This window comes from Vombatus ursinus, unplaced genomic scaffold (genome assembly GCF_900497805.2).
Source record: "Vombatus ursinus unplaced genomic scaffold, bare-nosed wombat genome assembly UNPS02014810.1, whole genome shotgun sequence".
Lineage (NCBI taxonomy): Eukaryota > Metazoa > Chordata > Mammalia > Diprotodontia > Vombatidae > Vombatus > Vombatus ursinus.
Genome location: NW_020954588.1, coordinates 29,836,807 through 29,856,062, shown reverse-complemented (window position 1 = coordinate 29,856,062; position 19,256 = coordinate 29,836,807). Strand labels below are relative to the sequence as shown.

General features: G+C 47.1%; 1 protein-coding gene across 1 annotated transcript in view; it reads left to right on the top strand.

Annotated features, from left to right (window-relative positions):
- The window catches only part of PRKCI (protein kinase C iota), a 79,189-nt gene that overhangs the window by 46,552 nt on the left and 13,381 nt on the right, over nucleotides 1–19,256 (top strand). Inside the window, exons 3-11 of the mRNA XM_027875879.1 lie at nucleotides 393–482; nucleotides 3,058–3,108; nucleotides 7,360–7,445; nucleotides 8,498–8,638; nucleotides 10,591–10,645; nucleotides 13,507–13,565; nucleotides 15,522–15,698; nucleotides 16,254–16,351; nucleotides 17,604–17,690. Of these exons, the coding sequence (XP_027731680.1) occupies nucleotides 393–482; nucleotides 3,058–3,108; nucleotides 7,360–7,445; nucleotides 8,498–8,638; nucleotides 10,591–10,645; nucleotides 13,507–13,565; nucleotides 15,522–15,698; nucleotides 16,254–16,351; nucleotides 17,604–17,690 (844 nt within the window). The remainder of the gene's footprint in view (nucleotides 1–392; nucleotides 483–3,057; nucleotides 3,109–7,359; nucleotides 7,446–8,497; nucleotides 8,639–10,590; nucleotides 10,646–13,506; nucleotides 13,566–15,521; nucleotides 15,699–16,253; nucleotides 16,352–17,603; nucleotides 17,691–19,256) is intronic.

The following is a 19,256-nucleotide window of genomic DNA, read 5'->3' as shown; positions in this document are numbered from 1 at the left end:
TGTGTATCCTATGAGACATTGAAGAAATAGGAATCAGTGGGAGTTTTAAATTCTTATATATTAATCTTGTATTTGTATGTCCTGTGAGACATGGGAGAAATAGAAATCAACGGGGTTTTCCAGTTCTTTATATATAATCTTGTATTTGCGTATCCTGTGAGACATCGGAGAAATTGAAATCAATAGGGTTTTTTTAATTGTCTGGCTTATTTCAGAGAGAATCCTTGGAGCATCTCCGGAGAGTCATCCACATGTCAATGGTCATTTTATGTGTTTTCAGAGATTAGAAGCCATTTTTCTTGGAGAGCTTCTCTATTAAGGAAATTGCTTCTAACCTATCCCATTGTAGGTTTTTTCCCAATTAACTTTTGCTTTATGGTTCATCTTTTTAGGAGACCCGTGCACAGTTTCGTCTCAGCTGGAGCTGGAGGAAGCCTTTCGGCTCTATGAACTCAACAAAGATTCGGAGCTCTTAATTCACGGTAAAGTAGCAAGGGTCATTCGCCACACTGCCAGATTATCGGTTTCCCCTCTTCCCCCTGTTTACGCGCATGTTTCTTGGGTCACTGCGCGGTTGCTCGCTGATCTCACTACAGCACAGCGAGGCCTTTCCTCCCTTCTCACACTCCTTACAACAGCAGCTTCCCGCCTTCTCTCCTCCCTCAGTCCTTCCACAGATCATCCCTTCTTCCCTGGCAGCCGAAGGCCTCCCCTAACACTCGACGCCCGTCCCTGTGACCTCCTTCCTGCCATCTCAGGACACCTCGCCTCAACCCCTGTCTCTCCTTTGCTCCAGGCTCCGATGAAGTGGTTGGTACCCCTTCTTCTGTTGGGGCTAGCCCGTCTACAACTATCCTTGATCCCATCCCCTCCTGCCTCCTCTGATACGAGTGCTCCCACAATCCCCTCTTTAGCATGAGTCTCTCCCTGTAAGTGGGAGCCTGTCTCTCTACTTACAAAGATGCCCCGGTCTCCCTCATCATTAAAAAACTCTTTCCGATCCTGCCGTCTCCCGAAGCTGTCATCGTATGTCCCTTCTCCTTCTCACAGCCAGAGTCTGAGAAAAAAAGCCACCTACTCTCATTGCTTTCACTTGTTACCCTCTCACCTGTCTGTCCCTGACACTCGGGCTTCTGGTCTCATCATTCCACTTCTGGGTTGTGTGCATTAATGCACTGGTCTTGTATCTATTTATGTACGTACATATTGTCTCCTTGATAGAGGGTAAGCTCCCTGATCATGGCGACTGTTTTATTTTTGGTCTTTACATTTCAGGTGCCAAGCACAATGCCTGGCGCATAGTCGGTGTTCAATGAATAAATGCTTATTGAGCGATTATTTAAACCTCTAGTCTGACAGTTCTGAATCATCTCAGAAAATTCGTGGTGGGCTTTCTGTCTTCCTGATTTAAAAGACCACCTGTAAATGCTTCCTTATTTATTTATTTGGTGAGGCAAGTAGGGGTTAAGTGACTAGCCCAGAGTCACACAGCTAGGGAGTGTTATGTGTCTGAGGCCAGATTTGAACTCAGGTCCTCCTGATTCCAGAGCCAGTCTTCTATCCACCGTGCCACCTAGCTGTCCCAGTGCTTCCTTATTTATGTGGAAACCTATAAATCGAAAGTCCAGTGACGCCGAGTCACTTAGATTGTAAATAAGAATCACCGTTGGCAGATCTTTTAGTAAACTGAGCACATGTTTATGAAGCCTGGACACAGCACTTATGTCCTGCAGAGGTAGCGGTGACAAAGCAGTGCAGTCGTTCCCAGAGGGGGTGACAGACAGACAGCCTCTGCAAAAGTGTGGAGGGAGGAGGTGGCGAAACACGCTTTCCTGGCAAAGCACCGACATAGTCTGCCTGCCTTCCTTCAATCACAGTTTTGATGACGAATGAAACCCGTTTGATAGAACCTGTTGTGACGCTGGTGTACCAGCCTGGCCCCCAGGATGCCTATCCCAGCTTCAGGAGACAAAGACTGTGAAGCGTCTTATTCTTACAAAAAAATGCAAATCTTTTCCTGGGCTTAGTGAAAAACTCATTAATCCCAGTCTGCCATGTAGCTACATTGACTGCTCTCTTCCTTAAAAAAAAAATTAAAGTAGGATAATTTTTCTTAACCTTCAGGAGAGCCAAGATTCATGTTTTTGCAGATCCCCGTAGGATTGTCAGTATTGTTCTCGTACCCAGATTAAATACTTTTGGTAAATACTTTAGACAGAAACTTTGCTCACTGATAGGGAGCAGCCACTCTTCTATTTAAATACTGCATTGTGTCACCTTTATTTTTATGGTGTCAACCTCTATTTCACTTCTTGGCGTAAAGCTTGCCGTTCTAATTCCTAACCTCCACTTTTTGTCTGGCCCCTTGACTGAACTCGGTCACTTAATCAACCTGTTTGTAATCTCTGTTGAACTCAGTGTTTGTAAATTTCCAGACCCTATGCTTTTTCATATTTTAGATATTAACATGATGCTTCCAACGGGCATGTTAACCAGGGTAACGTATGACATCTCTGTGCTTGGGACCTTTTTTCAGAAGGCTTTGTATTTGTAAAGCTCTTTACTATTTGCATTAAATTCTTCCTTGTAATGAACTAATTACACCTTGGTATAGAATTAGAGAGAGCGAGAGAGAGAGAGAGAGAGAGCGAGCACTGCCTAGTGAAGAGAGAGTGTGAGAATTAGAAAGAAAGCTCCCTCCATTGATGGTGTCATGGACCCAGGTCAGCCAGAAAAGACAAGAAGGACAAGGTGAGTGATGTCCCTAAAATTACTGGGTAAATTAGTGACATTTATTCATTTGTCTGGTTGGCATATCGTCAAGTACCTGAGTGCGTTGTCTGTATCATGGTTCTCATTGAACGGTGTTAGAAGAGTACTCGGGTGAGACACAGCATGTTGGCACCGCACCAGGGGATGGCTTCAGCTGGAGAGGCTCAGACTGGAGGCCTCATGGACACAGGAGTTCTTAGGCCATGACAACGAGTATAGTTTAAATTTTATGTTTTTACAAATGCTGGCTTAATCTTAGTTTTTGCTATTTCTGTTTTCTTTCAGTATTTCCGTGTGTACCGGAAAGGCCTGGAATGCCATGTCCTGGAGAAGATAGTGAGTTAATGTGTTTTTATAACCTGTCTCAGTGTAAAATGTTATTTATTATGACAACTCGCATAAAAACAAAACTAGACAGTCTCTTATAGCAGTCTTGAAGTTACTTTGCTTGGATTCGGTGGGACAGAGTTCAGTCTAATTAAGACTGTTTCCACCTGTTCTTCAGCTTTGAACAGCCTCCCTTTCTCCTCATCAAGTTCAGGTAGCTCTGAACACGTCTTCCTTGTGTGTGAGGGGACACAGCACACAAGTCACCTCATATGTGTTTGTGAAACATGTAGGAAAGAAGTAGAGATCACTTCATTTTAGAAGAGGGCTTTTTCCAAAACACTGCCTAAATTGGGTGCTAACATGATGGGCTGAAGTATTCAGGCGTGTTGTACAAGTTCAGTCCTACGTAATTTGTTTGTAAAATAAAAAGATTCCAGATTAGAATCGTTGGTTTTTCACTGAGTATCTGTTTGGGAAGGGAATAGGAAATGAGTGAACCTGACTTTTTGACTTTGACACTGACTTTGATTTCAAACTTTGGAGAGTTTTTAAATTCTTTGACTTTATATAAACTTGAGAAACGTTGACTTATATTCAGTGAGATTGGAAAAAGGGAAGAGGGCAGGACAGAGGAGATGGGAGGAAGAGAATGATGGGGGGGGAGTCCAGGTAATAATGACATTTGCATGGGGATTAACTGAGGACTTAGAAGGGCCCTTGATGGACTGACCAGAGCGATGTGGCAGAGTAGATGGAACGGAGATGTGGACAGTTGGGTCTGCTGATTTTTGTCCGGGATCGCCCCATTCACTGCATTCGTGGGACGGTATAGGGCTGTAAAAACTCATTAAAAACCAGCGGAGGAGGCTGGTTTGTGGAGGCCTGTATGAAGTACTGGGCAAGATGGGCGGTGACAGGAAGTTCAGGGAAGACAGAGCCTCAAGGACCTCATGGTGTAGCTCTTTACTGAGGGCTCCAATACCTGGGCTTCAGGAGAGGAACAAAAGGGAACTGTAAAGCATCATGTGATTTGAAGTCTGAGGTCCCGGGGGGGGAGGGGCAGGATGTGGGGGTGAGGGTGGCAGTGACATGCCGGGTCCCAGAGAGATATCAGATCAGCTGGCGAAGGGGCCTTGAGTGTCCAGGCAGTACCCTGGACACAGGGAGAAGATTGTTGAGTGGAGGAGTGATGTGATAAACCCAGATATTCTGGCTGGATAGAAGCAGGCAAGTCCAGTGACGAAGGTCTGGGAGGCTGTGTGGGAGAAGGGCTACGGTCCTGCTGGGGGTGAAAGTGAGGGCCTGTGACTCAGACAGTAGCAGTGGGAACAGAGGAGAGGAAGAAACACTACAGCAGTGAAACTGGCATTTCTGTGACCTGGCCGGCTAGAGGAGGCGAAGCAGGCCTTCTTCAGCATGTTTTTAATAATAGTTTGATGACCGTTTCATGGTAATTGCCTTCCTTCTCTGTGTTTTATTTTATGCATTTAAAAAGATGATAGCAAAAATGTGGTCACTAGGCCTCAACAGACTGCCAAAGGGGCCCATGACACAAAAAATGGTGAGGTGCCCTCGAGTAAAAGACAGGCAGGCAGGCAGATGGACAAGCCAGCAGAGACACATAGGCAGACAAAGAGACTGGCAGGCAGAGGCACAGACTGGCAGGCAGGCAGGTGGACAAGAGATAGACAGACAGACGGACAGAGAGGCAGGCAGAGAGACAGGCAAAAACAGGTAGACAGACACAGGCAGGCAGGCGGACAGGTAGACAGACATGCAGGCAGAGAGATAGATGTGTAGATAGAGCATTTATTAAGCACTCACTTTGTGCCAGGCAGATAGGAGAGAGAAAAATCAAAAGATTACCCCACAATTATAAATATGCGTGACCAGGGGCTAGTGATGCCCTGCAGAGAAATAGTCAATTCAAAAGAAGGAAGTTGAGGAGGAAAGAAAATGAGCTAGGTTTGCGGCAGGTTAAGTTTGTGGTGCCGATGGACATTTAGTTGGAGAGGCCTGGGCATATGGATGAGGCCTGGAGCTCAGCATTTGGGGGTCGTCTATGTTGAGGGGACGGTTGAAGCCAGACCAGCCCAAGAGAGAAGCAGAGGACCCAGGATGAGCTCTCAGGAAGCGTTCCCAGTGAGGCCTCACAAAGAGCCAGGGAAGGAGGGCTGGGTGAGGGAGACCCAGGAGAACGACTGCCAGAAGGGGTCACTGCTTGGCCGTGTCAGCAAGAAAGGCTTCTGCTTTTGATGCTTTGGCCTCACGGGGCACCTTTGGGGAGGGTGGTGGTGGGAAGACAAGCCTGGAGGAAGAGGCAGGTGATGGAGACAGCTGGTCAAGGGGCTCTGCAGTGAAGGAGAGGGGTGGGACTTATAACCCAGACCCAAGAGGACAGCACAAGCTAAGTGGAGGAGGGAGAGGGAGCCCAGTTAGTAAGGAGATTTGGAAGGATGTCCTGGGAGGCAGTCCTGAGCTAAGCTGAAGGGCTCAGAAGTCCTTTTGAGGACTGAGGAGACTTGAGATTGTTGGTAGTTGGGTCTGGAGGGGGACAGTGACCATGCAGGAGTGCAGAGGGTCATACAGGGTGTTGGGGGGCTCTGTCGGACCTGACTGTGCACACAGTGCGGCTTTTCTTTTTGCAGTCCTCAGTCTGTTTATCTTCTAACTCCAGACTAGTGGAGGACAGGCCTTCAGGTCATTTTCCAGGCACAGCCGTCAGCGAGGTTTTGGAGCTGTCTCATCATTTCTCTCTTGTGGGGCCAGAACATTTAAAGGCTGGTCATCAAAGCAAAATTTGTAGTCTGTCTCTCACCATGTTTTTCATTCTGTCCATTTGACCTGGCATGTAGGAATAGATTTTAGGGGATCTGGGAACTTGGATGAGAAAAAAGAAATTACGTTTTTCTTTCAAGATAATTGGTTTCCTTTGTGAATCTCCACATTTAAGAACATGAGTAAGGAGTCCGTTGGCTTCACCATGCTGACCATCCACGAGATCCGCGACACGCTCACAAAAAGGCAGGGACTCATGTCAGGACACTGCTTCCTACACTCTAACCGCACTTTCCAGTCTCCCTTTGAAGCTTCCCGTTGCGCATTCTGACCCGCGGTGGGAGATCCTCCAGGGAGCCGTGATGGCCCTGGTCACGAAGGCTCCTTCCTGGCACTGTGGGTTCCCACTCAGGCCGCAGAACATCCGAATGTGAGATGCTTGAAGCTACCAAAGAGCGAGGAGGCTTTCCAGAATCATCCTTGAGTATGAGAGCCAAGTTAAAACTCCGTTTGTGGAAAGTCCTTGCCTGGTTTACTAATAATAAATTGGAAATTGAAACTAAAAAAAATAACTTAAACGGGGCTTTTTCAACTCCCTGTTATGATCTCTGTTATATATTTATAAGACATTGTACTAGGTACCAGAAATTCAAAAACAATGAGAAACGTTGTCCCTGTCATCAGGGAGATTCCATTCCGCTGGGATGTTGTAGCCCAGACGAAAGAGTACGGATAGTATGAGGTAGGTGGAGGAGGAGACGACACACTCACAGCTGAGGCAGCCAGGAAAGACTTTTCCTTGGAGGTGGCGCTGAGCTGAGCTGAAGGGTGGTGAGGCTTCTGAGCCCCAGGTGAAGAGGGGGAGCCCGGGGGCCTGTGCACATAGGCTTGTTTGACTGGACCTGGAGGAAGTGAAGGGACGTGATGTGTGATGAGGTTGGAGGGTAGTCTGGGCCAGGCTGTGAGGGGCTCCAAACGCTGAGCTGAAAAGTTCTTATTTGACCTTGGAGACAAGAGGGAGCCGCTGAAGATGCTTGACCAGGAGAAGCGGGAAATTTAACTCTGACGCCGTTGTCCTTATTCTGAACGCAGCCTGGTTTGCTTCTCCCAGCACTGACACCAGCGGCATGGGTAGCACGTGATGTAAGGTGCAGGAGGATTTACAGACACGGGGGATTATACCTTCATGGTAACATCGGCTAGACAGGATGTATTATGGATTCAGCTTGCCAAAAATATAGACAGGGCTTTCTAGTTCTAATCGTTGCTGCCGAATATCTGTGAAAAGCAATACTGCTGTGTTCCTCTGGTGGCCTTCTCTGGACATGATTGGCCGCTGCTTCTCGGCCTGGGTCTCGTGCTCTCGGTCCCCCGGCGCTGGCTCGGGCTCATCCCCATTCCGTTGTCCTCAGGTTTTGCATCTTGGGCTTGGATGTTGTTTGCAGCCTCTCAGGCCTTTCTGTTCTTGTCCCTTCTCAGAATCCATCTACCGCCGAGGTGCGCGTCGCTGGAGGAAGCTCTATTGTGCCAATGGCCACACTTTCCAAGCCAAGCGGTTCAACAGGGTAATGTGGCCTGGATGGCTTGTTTTTGGTTCTGGGACCAAGTGTCTCTCCGCCACACTCTCACTCCCCTTGTGCCTTCATGCAGTCACTTTGATTGCAGAAAGACTAGATTTTTACCTTTTGGTCGAATAAGCAGTGGCTGGCTGGGTTCTTTCTGGTCACTTCCAGTGACCTGAAAAGGCTTGAATAAGTTGACTTGTGCACATGTGGACTCTTCCACGAACATTCCACGTGGCCCTTCTAGATGTCACTCATCCCTGGGCTTCTGGCTTAAGTAATGGGGCTACAGGTATTTAGGGTAAGGCTATAAAATCACACCTGTAAATCAGGGGTTCTTAATCTGGGTCCACAGACACCCAAGGCCCCAGTGGAGAGTTCTGGGCATCTGTGAACTTTGATGGAAAAAAAATACATCTTTCTTTCAATATTACTGATTTCTTTTGTAATCTAATGGATTTTATTTTATGCCTTTAAGGACATTCTGAGAAGGGTTCCATAGGCTTTGCCAGATTGCCAAAGGTGGGGGGTGGGCAGGTCTGTGACATAGAAAAAAAGTGATGAACACTTGTTGATACCCTTGCTGCTCTTTGCTAGTGCCCAGTGGATAGGCAGCAGCCCTGATATTCCTCAGGCTGTCAGCTGGAAAGGCAGGGCTTTTATTTGAGCAGTCTGGGGGCGTTGTGTGGGCTTCCATGATTTTCTCTTTCCTTGGGCTTTTCATGCTCAAACTGAGTTAGCTCCTCTTTCTGTCTCTGCTGTTAGCTGTGAAAGAGTCTGAAATGTCCAAGATGTATAACCAACACCAAAATGGCAGCCCACTTCACTTTCATTGAAGGCTGCATCTTTATTTCATTTTCTCTCTGACTTTACACAATGTTGGGAAAATAATAGGTGCGGGAGGATGTTGTTTTATAGTCATAGGATGGAGATGTTGATCCTAAAAGAGACTGAGATGAGGAGGAGGGAGGGGTCACCCCCATTGTGTGGGGCTAGCATGGCTGTCTGGAGGAATATCCGTATTTGTCTAAACGTTGTTCTCTTGTCCTTTTCAGCGGGCTCACTGTGCAATCTGCACCGACCGGATCTGGGGCCTTGGGCGCCAGGGCTATAAGTGCATCAACTGTAAGCTGCTTGTCCACAAGAAGTGCCACAAGCTTGTTACCATTGAGTGTGGGCGGCATTCTCTGCCCCCGGTAAGATGGTGGCTCATGGTTTTGGGGTGGGCCAGGCCCAGAGTGGGGCCCCTGTTGGGGGGTCTGGGGCCAAAGCTGGGCGGGTTAGTGTGTGTGTGTGTGTGTTTATCCACAGCTACACATCTGTGTGTACATATATGTACATGCACTTATGTGCACACATTAAGGTGCCACTGATCCTAGGTTGGAGTGCCCACAGTAATGTTGGCTTATGAGAAGAATTTAGTTTTTCACAAAATCTGGAATTTTCAGTAGGTTTTTATAACTAGTGATTTTTCACAAAGTTCTGAGAGGCTAGACCTGTGATCTCACCAGTGTGCTGAGTGAAAGTGGAAAGTCCTCGCAGCGGGCAGCTTGGCGGCTCCGAGGGGCCTGCGCTACTGGCCTCGGGTCACTCGGCCAGGACATGTCAAAGGCGGGATTGGTACCCAGCCCGCTCTGGACCTGCACTGGCATGTGTTCTGACCTCGGGAAGAGCTGTGGGAGGATTTTCTTCACTACACATCGCTCTTGCTCCGCCTCTTCATTTATCTATCAAGTGGCAGCATTTTAGAAGTAATTACTGCATTCCGGGAGTACAAAGAAAAGGCGAAAACAACCCTGCCCTCAAAGAGCTGGCATCTTGGTGGGGTGACGGCGTATCTAAGCAACGCAGTTAAAGACAGGACGAGGAGGAGGTCACGGCACCAAGGTGCCCTGCCGTGAGAGGCAGTGGTGCTGGAGCTGAGGCTAAAAGCCGGGGGCTGTGAGGGCAGAGCCTTCCTGGCACAGCCTGGAGGCAGCCGATACTGCCGCAGTGTGCGGCAGAAACGAGAGAAGGCCGGGTTTTTCTCTTAAGTGTCCGAGCCTTGGGTCTTTGGAGGAAGAGAATGATCTCGGGCCAAGTTGTTCAGGATCTTAAATGCGTTGTCCAAGTATCTCAGAGGCCATGCCAATAGATCTGTCGCATCCAAGCGTCAGGCCTCAAAGATGGGGTGCCTCCCTAGGTTTGCTCTCAGTGACTTTCATCTCAGGTTTTCAGGGCAGTTTTTCTTTTAATAGAAGCGTCTTGATGAGGGGCTGACGGTGCACGGTGGTGAGAACAGAGTTGGGAAGGGAGGACCCCGTTATGTTGGTCAATTTGGATAAGGCTGAAAATACTTTGAAGTCACATATTGGAGATCAGAGGGGCTTCAGGGGTCACTGAGGCCAACCCCACATTTTGCAGGTGAGGAAACCGAGGCCCAGAGAGTTGAAGGCACTTGCCTAAGGTCACACAAGTTGCAGGAGCTAGGATTCAAACTCAGGATGCTGTTTCCACCCAGCCAGGCAGCCTCTCAAGGGCCCATCAGGGAGGGGAGGCAGTGAGGAGGCACGAGGAGAGAGTGCCAGGCTTGGCGTGAGGAAGACTAGGACCTCGGCCAGTCATTTAACCTTTCTCAGCCTCAGTGTGCTCATCTATGGAATGGGAATAATTATGGCTCCCACATCACAGGGTTGTTGTGAGGAACACTTGGCTGTCTCCTCCTCCTACTCCTCAGTTATCAAAAGTCAGGGTCAGCATGAAATGAGAAGCATTCACTTGTTAAACTTGGGTCTTCAGTGTTTATCAGCTGGCAGGTTGGGGCTGTTAGTGTCTAGTTTGGGAAAGATTGTTTAAAGTTTCCATTCCCCAGAGAGGCTACTCGGAGAGAAGTCACAAATCTGCCTCTAATGTTGACTTCTTATACAAGCACCAGAAATTATTCTATCTACTTTCCGATCTTTCCAATATGAATAATACAGCCTCATCCAGGGGACATTGTCTAGCTTCATACAGTAAGAGCTGTGAAGGTAACCATGCTACTGCAGTAATCTGAGGTCTCAGTCGTATTCTCCCCAGTTGAGTTGAATATTCGGTAGCCTCTGGGAGTGAAGCGTTTGTCAGAACGTAGGAAGGCACAGTCTCTGAACCTGTTGAAATCTTTGTCCAGGAGCCGCTGATGCCCATGGACCAAACCTCTGTGCATTCAGACAACATAGAGACAGGTAAGGCTTACTGCCGTGTCTTCTTCAGGGGAATGAGAAGGTCGCAGGAGGAAGGGGCTGGGGAGGGGATCATCTGTTTGACTTCTCAGTTTGAATACAGCTCTAATAACTTTGAGATTTCCTATTGGACTGAGAATCCTCAAATGAGAAGGAACCCTAAAGACCAACTCTCATGTTCAGAATCAGGAAACAAGCCAAGCGCTGTGACCTTGGGGCCTTGCCTGAGGTCACACGCTTTGGGAGAGTCAGCAGAGGACATTTGTCCTTCTACATATTGTACGTCCCTTCAGTCTCTGTCTGTAATCCAGGAAACCAGGATGTCTGTCACCCCTAGAGGAGGGCCTCTGGGCAATGAGTACAAGGATTGGGAAGGGACCAAGTAAAGAGTATCCCATCATCTCTCTCTCTTTTCTTTTTTGGCTAGGCAGTAGGATTAAGTGACTTGCCCAGGATCACACAGCTAATAAGTATTATGTTTCTGAGGCCGGATTTGAACTCAGGTCTTCCTGACTCCAGGGCCGGTTCTCAATGCACTGCACCACCTTGCTACCCCCCCCCCCCCCCCCCGCATCATCTTTTGAAGGAGAGTTATCCAAGAGTGAGAAGCCTACTTCGGCCTCTTTGTAATTCCACACTTTCCTCCTTCTTCTGCCCTCCAGGGCCAAGCAGAACAAATCTAATCATAATCATTCATTCACATAATAGCCTTTCATGTGCTTGAAGACAGTTATCATACACTCTCATCGAAATCTCTTCTTCTCCGGGTTAATCATCCTTTGTTCAAATGATCCTCTTGTGATACGACCTGGATGCTGTCCGGTCACCAGTATTCTCCCTAAACTGTGGTACCACAGACTGAACACAGCCCGCCCACTGTGGTCTGACCAAGGCGGAGGACATCAGGATTCTCCTCCTCAGTCCTGGAAACGACACCTCTTCTAGCACAGCCCAAGATGGGGTTCACTTTCTTGGGTCTCATATCCCATGGTCCAGTCATTGGGCTTGCAGTGCATAAAACTCTCCCATCTTTAGGTTTCTTTTGAAGGCTCATAAAGAAACCTATTGTTCAGTCGTTTTTCAGTTGTGTCCGACTCTTTGTGATATTATTTGGGGTTTTCCTGACGGAGATACTGGAGTGGTTTGCCATTGTCTTCTCCAGCTCATTTTACAGATGAAGAAACTAAGGCAAGGGTCACTGAGCTAGTAAGTGGTTGAGACCAGATTTGAACTTGGGAAGATGAGTCTTCCTGACACCAGGGCCTAGGTGTTCTGTGCACTATGGCGCCACCTTGCTGCTCCTTTATGAGTCTTAGTGTATTTCAAACTTTATTTTATTTTTAAATTAAGTTGTTGTTCTTGTTGTTGTTGTTTTTACCATCAACAAGCATTTATTTTCTCTCCCCTTCTTTTCCCTCCCACTTGGGAAAAAAAGAAAAACAAAGCACTTGCTTTATATCTTTTTCATATAAACTGTTTAGCTGTGCCTCCCCAACTCATACTTACGAAGTTACTCCTGTAAGCCCAATTATTTCTGTTGAATTTCTTTAGCCAGCTTCATGTTCTAGCTGGCCAAAGTCTTTATTTTCATTCCGACTCTGTCATTCAGCGTGTGCGTTGTCACTCACAGCTTTACATCTTCTGAACACCTAGTAAGGGCGTCGTCTGTGTCTTTATCCCAGTCGTGGATAAAGACGGTCAGCAGGGCAGGTGCTCCAGATCCACCGTGCTGCGCTCTTGCCTGGCCCACGTGCGCAGTGCCTTCTTTGGTGCTTGGCTAAGATCTCGGGGAAAGATCTCTACATGTCGCTTGTCAGCTCTATCAGAAAAAGGAAGTGAAGGTGGTGTGGCGTGACCTGTCTTTGACAGAACCGCATGGCCCTCTGAGGTAGCCGTTTCCTTTGGTGGATGCTCCTTGGGTCATCGCTTCCTCTTCCAGAGGTTCTAGAAGTTTTCAAGGAATCAGAGTCAAGTGCAGTGACCTCTTCTGTTGTGAGAATGGGGACGGGATTTGTCCGTCTCCAGTCTCTTGGTCCTTCGCGTTTCAGAGATGGCTCAGCCTTGACATCAGGCAGCTCTTGGACTGTATTGGGATCAAGCTGACCTGTGCTCCTTCAGGGCTGTGAAGTCCCCTCGGTCTTGTCTGAGTCAAATAGTTTTGCCTTCTCTCCGTCCCATTCATCCCCAGCTTTGATCCTTGTTTAACTTTCCTTCGGCTTCAGATTGTTCTGAGCCCTAGGCGCCTAACGCCATTCCGGCAGGCCTGTGCAGCAGCTTTGTGTTCACCCGCCATCACTTGCTCTTGCTTCCTTCTTCCTTACGTGTCTTTCTGAAGCTAAATTGATTGAATTTCTTTTGTTTCCTCATTTGTTTTTTTAATCTTTCTTCCTCGCTGAAATTGTCTCTGTGGCCTCAGAATTTCAATCTTGAGGGCATCCCATTATCCTGGGCTGGCTTCCCCTTGTAAAAGTTTAATCCATGGGATCCTCCTTTCCTTCCCGTAAGGCCCCCATCATTTCCACCCTCCCCAGCTGACAGTTCCTCTTTGTTAGTGAAAATCTGACTCAGAATAGAAGTTCCACTCACTGGCTTCTCCACCCTGTTCAGGGATGAAATTATCATCATGACGAGGCAAGAAACTATTGGCGTCTCCACTTCTGGCAAAGAGTTCCCACAGATGTGTTAGAGAGGCAACAAACCTTATTCATAAAGCACATGGGCAGATAGAAATGATGAAAATAAGAGATTGTTGACATAGTAGGAGTTAGGGTTTCCTTCACTTACATGTCGACGGATGGGTCCTTTTTGTTTCAGTGACTTGTTACCTTCTTTATCCATTTTTATGGTGTCTTTTTTTCTTCTAGTGATTCCATATAACCCTTCAAGTCATGAGAGTTTGGACCATGTTGGTGAAGAAAAGGAGGTAAAAATCACTTGGCCTATTGTATCTGACAGTTCTGTTAGCCAGCTGTCGATTTAACGGGGGATAGGAGCCAGGGTGTCAGAACATCTGGGAAATGCTGACTCTGCTCCTCATGAAGTGCTGTGCCCGGGCCACCCCTTCACCTCTGGGCTTCCACTGTGTGAACCCGGGCCACCCCTTCACCTCTGGGCTTCTGCTTTATGAACCCGGACCACCCCTTCACCTCTGGGCTTCCTTTTCCTCTCCCTCAGATGAGGAGACTGGAGGAGGTGATTTCTGAGGGCCCTTTCAGCTCTGGCATTATAGGGTGATGTGTACAGGGAACTTGGCGTTCAGAGGTCTTTATAAAAAACTTGTCTTCAGCTTGTGATTTCCTTCCAGGAGGATGGCATTTTAACCACCTGTGCTCATTTTGAAAAGTGTGTTATTGATGCTTCTTTCCTTTCTCAGTGACCCTGCCCCTCAGGGGAACCCTCCCTAGTAATGAAGAAGAATATGTCAGAACAAAACAAGCCCTCCGTCTGGCCGTTTGTGAAAGCGTGGTCTGTTTCTGCCCCTGTGGCCTGCCTCCTCTCTGCTCAGAGGAGGAGAGAGCTTCCCTCAGCAGGCCCCTGAGGTCAAGGTGGGGCCCTTGGGCACAGCACCGAGTAAACCCCTGCTGCATTTGAGTGGCTTTGGGTTCTGCTCCCTTCTCTCTGCGTCATTTAAGTCCTGTCTTCCCCGGTTTCTCTGGAGCCCACCCTGTTATCGTTTCTCATGGTGCAATAATAATTCCGTTATATTTATATCCTTTACATACCACAGCTTGTTCAGACGTTCCTCAGTGGATGGGCATCAAGGTTTTTTTTTCCCCCTGGTTTTTTGCTCCCATGAAAAGACACCCATTTTCTCCCTTCAATTTCATTGCTTCCTTTTCTTCTCATGACCCAAGAGGAGAGGAAAGGACATGTACAAACACAAACCACAGAATAGCTTTTTCCTAGTAAGTAGTTCTCTGGCAGTTGGCTTTAAAGTCATGGTGACTCCTCCATCTAATAGCTGACAGCTCCATGTTTACTGATTAATTTGCATCAAATGGTTGCCTAGTGATCTTTACTAAGATAATATTAGATTCTTCTGTTCTCTGGGGAAAAAATAAATAACCAAATTCCTGTTTTCTTTTAGAAAAGGGTCTTAGATCTAGAAAAATTCTGACCTTTTCTAAAAAACATTGAAACTTAACATTTGTTTATTATGTTGTGGTAAGCACTGCTGGGAGATGAAAGGGCACTTTAGGACCCACTCCTTTATCCAGTTGATTAGTCTCTTAACATATAAGCTCTTTAAAAAGAAGTGTAAAATGATTTCCTCACAGTATACTGTCCCATTTCCTTACCACCCACTTCCTCCTTAACTTCTTCTGGTTTCTGTTGCCAGCATGTCGAGAAACTACCCTCTAGAAGGTCCTAATTGCTAATAATTGCCCAATTAAAAATTGTTAAAACTGGCTAATTGTTAGCCTGCCCTGGGAAGAAAGGTTCCCTGAGCCCTCTGCTGTGTCTGACGATGTTGCTTGCCCCTTCCTGCCTGAGTGGGTTTTCTTTGGGCTGCCCTGACTGTCCACCAGAAGTGTCAGACACTAGGCATCGTGGAGAGTGCTGAGCCGGATGAAAATGTAATTGGGAAATATTTAACCCGAAAATAAAAACACAACACAACATTGAAAATGATTACTAAGGACCTGCAACATGAGTTAGACTTCTCTGCCTAGACTCTAATGATTTCCCATGGCTTCTTCCTTCTCTGTCTTCTCTGCAAATGGCTCCAGATTAGTGTTTTCCCTTCCTTCTTTCGCTAGTCCTTTATCTCTGGACCTCAAGAAATGTTGTGGATGTATAGAATCTCCATTTTCAGTGGTGTCTTTCTAGTTGGATGTTTTTAAGTGGGCATTTTTTAAAAATGGTCATTCCATAACAGGCAATGAGTACTAGGGACAGTGGCAAAGCTTCATCTAGTCTGGGTCTCCTGGATTTCGATTTGCTCCGTGTAATAGGAAGGGGGAGCTATGCCAAAGTGCTGTTGGTGCGACTGAAAAAAACCGAGCGCATTTATGCCATGAAGGTCGTGAAGAAGGAGCTGGTCAATGATGACGAGGTGAGCGGCCCTTGGACTCTTTAAGACTGCATGGAGAATCTCATACAGGGTGACATTCACAGGGTTCCAGTAGAGGAGGCCCTGGCACCATCCACGCAGATGTTTGGTGCTTTTACCTCTCCTTATCTGTCTCATTATGTAACTGGACTTGTTGTAGCTAGCTGGTAGAGTTTTCCCTACCTGCCCCTCTAAGGAAGAGGAATGACTCTGGACCCCATCCTCAGGGGGGAAGCTTCCCATTTAGGGTTCCATCAGGGCCAGTCTCCGTGGCCCCTCCTTGGGCCCCCCCCCCGTCTCCAGAGTCTTGTGCTTCTGGGATGGACCATGCATAGCACAGCATTTGCTCTCTTGCTTTATCTCACATGTCTGTGTGTGTCCCATTTTGCAGATTGTGAATTGATGGTGAGATGAATTGCGAAAAGATCATTTTATCACCTGTGTCTTGATTATTGACCTTGCTGATTTCCTGGGGACAAAACAATAGTTGGGTTTTTTTTGGAGAATGTTGATGAGAGAATCTGAGGGCTTTGGGTTTGCTCTCCTGTGTTTTATCAGGACATCGATTGGGTGCAGACAGAGAAGCATGTCTTTGAACAGGCATCCAACCACCCCTTCCTCGTTGGCCTGCACTCTTGCTTCCAGACGGAAAGCAGGTAAGAGTGAAGAGAAGGGATAGGGAGAGAATAAGGAACTGGGCACATTTTAGGGTATTGCTTGTGATAGTTTTACATCAGGAAAGATGAAGCATGTATGGTCATAAGCCATGATGCTGGGGGGCTGCCGTAGTGCTCAGTCCAGGTCTCTAGCTTACTCCTCATGGAGATTGTTGGGTGGGCCAGTCCCTAAAAGCGATCACTCTGTTAAGGAACCCTTCCGGAATTCACCTGACTGACCTTCAGGCAGCAGGCACAAAGTCTGTTGCTGAAGAGCTTTCCCTGCTGGATGGGGCCTTTGAGGGCCTTTGTGCCCTAGTGGACCCCTGGAGCAGAACTCAAGGGGAGGTTTCCCTTGGAAGGGCTGTAGTCATAGCAGGAAGCAGGAGCTGACATGGCCTTAAGGCTGTATGGCTACGAAGCACTTCACACAAAGAATTCCTAGGCCCTCATGATAATCCCGGGAATTGAGAAGTATCCCAGCTCGACCAGTGAGGGAGCTGCAGCGGAGAGACTTCTCCAGGGTTGCCCCCTCACAGCAAGGCTGGTGGTCCGTTCAGTCAGTCAGCCTCTGTATGCCAAGAGCTGTGCTGAGCACTGGGCATACGAATAAAGAACAAAAACTGCCCCTGCCCGCCTAGAGCTTTCACTCTAATGGCACATAAGTAGATATTAAGATCTAGGTGCTCCCAGACTGGGTTCCCATCTCTCAGGCTTGGCAGCTGAATAAAGAATAAGTTAATAGCAGAAAACAACAACAACAAAAAACCCCAACTATTTTTGGGAATGTTGACGTTGTGAATGAGCTGCTAGGATCCCGTTGCATTTCTTTGGGGCTTCCAGGTTTCTGAAGCTCTTTCCACACATTATCCCATTTGGTGTTAGAAAGTTAGAAATGACCTGTATGGTCGGTGTCCTGGAATGACAGCTACTGCTTTGGAGTAGAAGGTGCTAGAACTGTTGGTGGTATGATGACAGGAGGTACCGCCAGAAGAAGAAGGGGCCAGTAGAGAAGGAGGCAGTGTAGTGTCACCAGCGGGTCCATCCCAAGGAGAGCCAGAGGCCTGGGTGTGGGTCCTCTTCCTTCCTCCCACAGGCCAGGCCGCCTTTCTCTGTGCACAGACCCTGTGGCCTGGTCCTCCTTGCCATTTGTTACTGCCCGCGTGCTGGCTGGTCTCCAGTGCATTGTCTGCAGTCCTGGAATGAAGGCCTTGTCACCAGCTGGAGTTTGAGAGATGCCCTTCTTTTCCAGGTTATTCTTTGTGATAGAGTATGTAAATGGAGGAGATCTCATGTTTCATATGCAGCGACAGAGGAAGCTCCCGGAAGAACATGCTAGGTATGTTGGGTGATGTGCCACCAGTGGGAAACCCTCTCACATCCCACCCGCTCCTTTGGATCAAACAGAGACTGGCCCAAAGCTCGTAGTTTTGCTTTAGTATTTATTAAATATATCCTGATGTACATTAATGTAGGGTTTCAGAGGTCTCCTAAGCAAATGAATAGTACAAATAACATTTTGAGGGGAATGTTTGCCCGTTTTTTTTAGGGTCCATTTACATAATGTTCTGTTAATTATACAACTCTTTTTTAGTATTCATCTGGGAGGACCCCTTGTTGGCAACACTGTCATTCATTTTATGTATGTTTTTGAAAGTGATTACAGTACATTTCTGTTAAATCCCTATTAAAGCCTAGTGTGCCTCTTTATTTTTGCATTGATCAGGCTTTAAATTTGCAGGGCACAGTTCTGTCTTCAGTGTTAATGAACAGGGGGAAAACTCCCTTGACCCTCTTGTGTTTTGTAATTTTGCTTTTGTATCGGTTTGGGGAGATTACATAGATTGACCTTCCTTGAGAAGAGGTCAGAGGGCTAGATCAAGGATCCAGGCCTGGTTCTGCTTTGCCTCACTTTGGACAAACCACTTCCTTCCCATTAGTGGCTCAGTTGGTTTTTCTCCCCCCATTTGTAAATCAGCAGCAATTCCTGTATCGTTTTTCTTCAAGAAAGTAAAACCCAAATGGATACAGCCTCCAATGAGTGCCATAGTTGTAGTATTGTTATCGATTGTGATGATTTATTTGAACTGAGAATGTCGTGCAGCCATGCTTGCTGGTCTGCTGGTGGGACATATTAAGCTTGGATAGCACGAGGTTATGGTCAGAATGAGGTAAACTGAGGCACCAAGTTCCAGGAACATTTGATTTGTTAGTAAAGCATGAATTTACCAGTAAATAAGATCTCAGCTTCCTCATCTGAGCTAAGATTCTGAGTTGGAGAGTGGCCATCCTTGTAGTTTTTAAGGAATGAAGATCAGGACTTTGTAGGTGGGGAACGAGTGATGATTGGTTAAAAGAGCTCAGCATCATGAATGGCTAAATCAGTGTGATTGGTTACAGAGCTGAGGCGTGGGGGACGATATAATTGGTTGGAGATTGGGAATGGGGAGTGGCAGCGACTCCCTCCTTCTCTCCCCTGACTAAGGAATGTTCGTTGTTTGAGTCTACCTTCCAGGTTAGATAGCTTGGTGGTGTAAAGATACTAGACCAGATTCCCTGGTGTCCACCTGCCTCCTTCAAGGGTAACAGATTTCCTTGACACAAGAATAGGGCAGTGATTAACAAGGGAACCGGATTTCTAAACTTAGCCCATTGCAGGACAGCTGAATTCTGAACTGAGTTCAGAGACAAAGAACTATGACTTTGGCAGTTACAGGACAAAATCAATTAGCTATAAATAGGATCAATTAAACACACACACACACAATCGGTGTTATTTCAGCAAGGAACAGTAGGTGAATGGTCCTGGACCCAAATACGGTGTGTTTCCTGATGGTCCGGGCCATTTAGGACCTTCAGCAAGTAAAGGACAATCTTTTCCAAAAAAGCTGCAGACAATGAAACT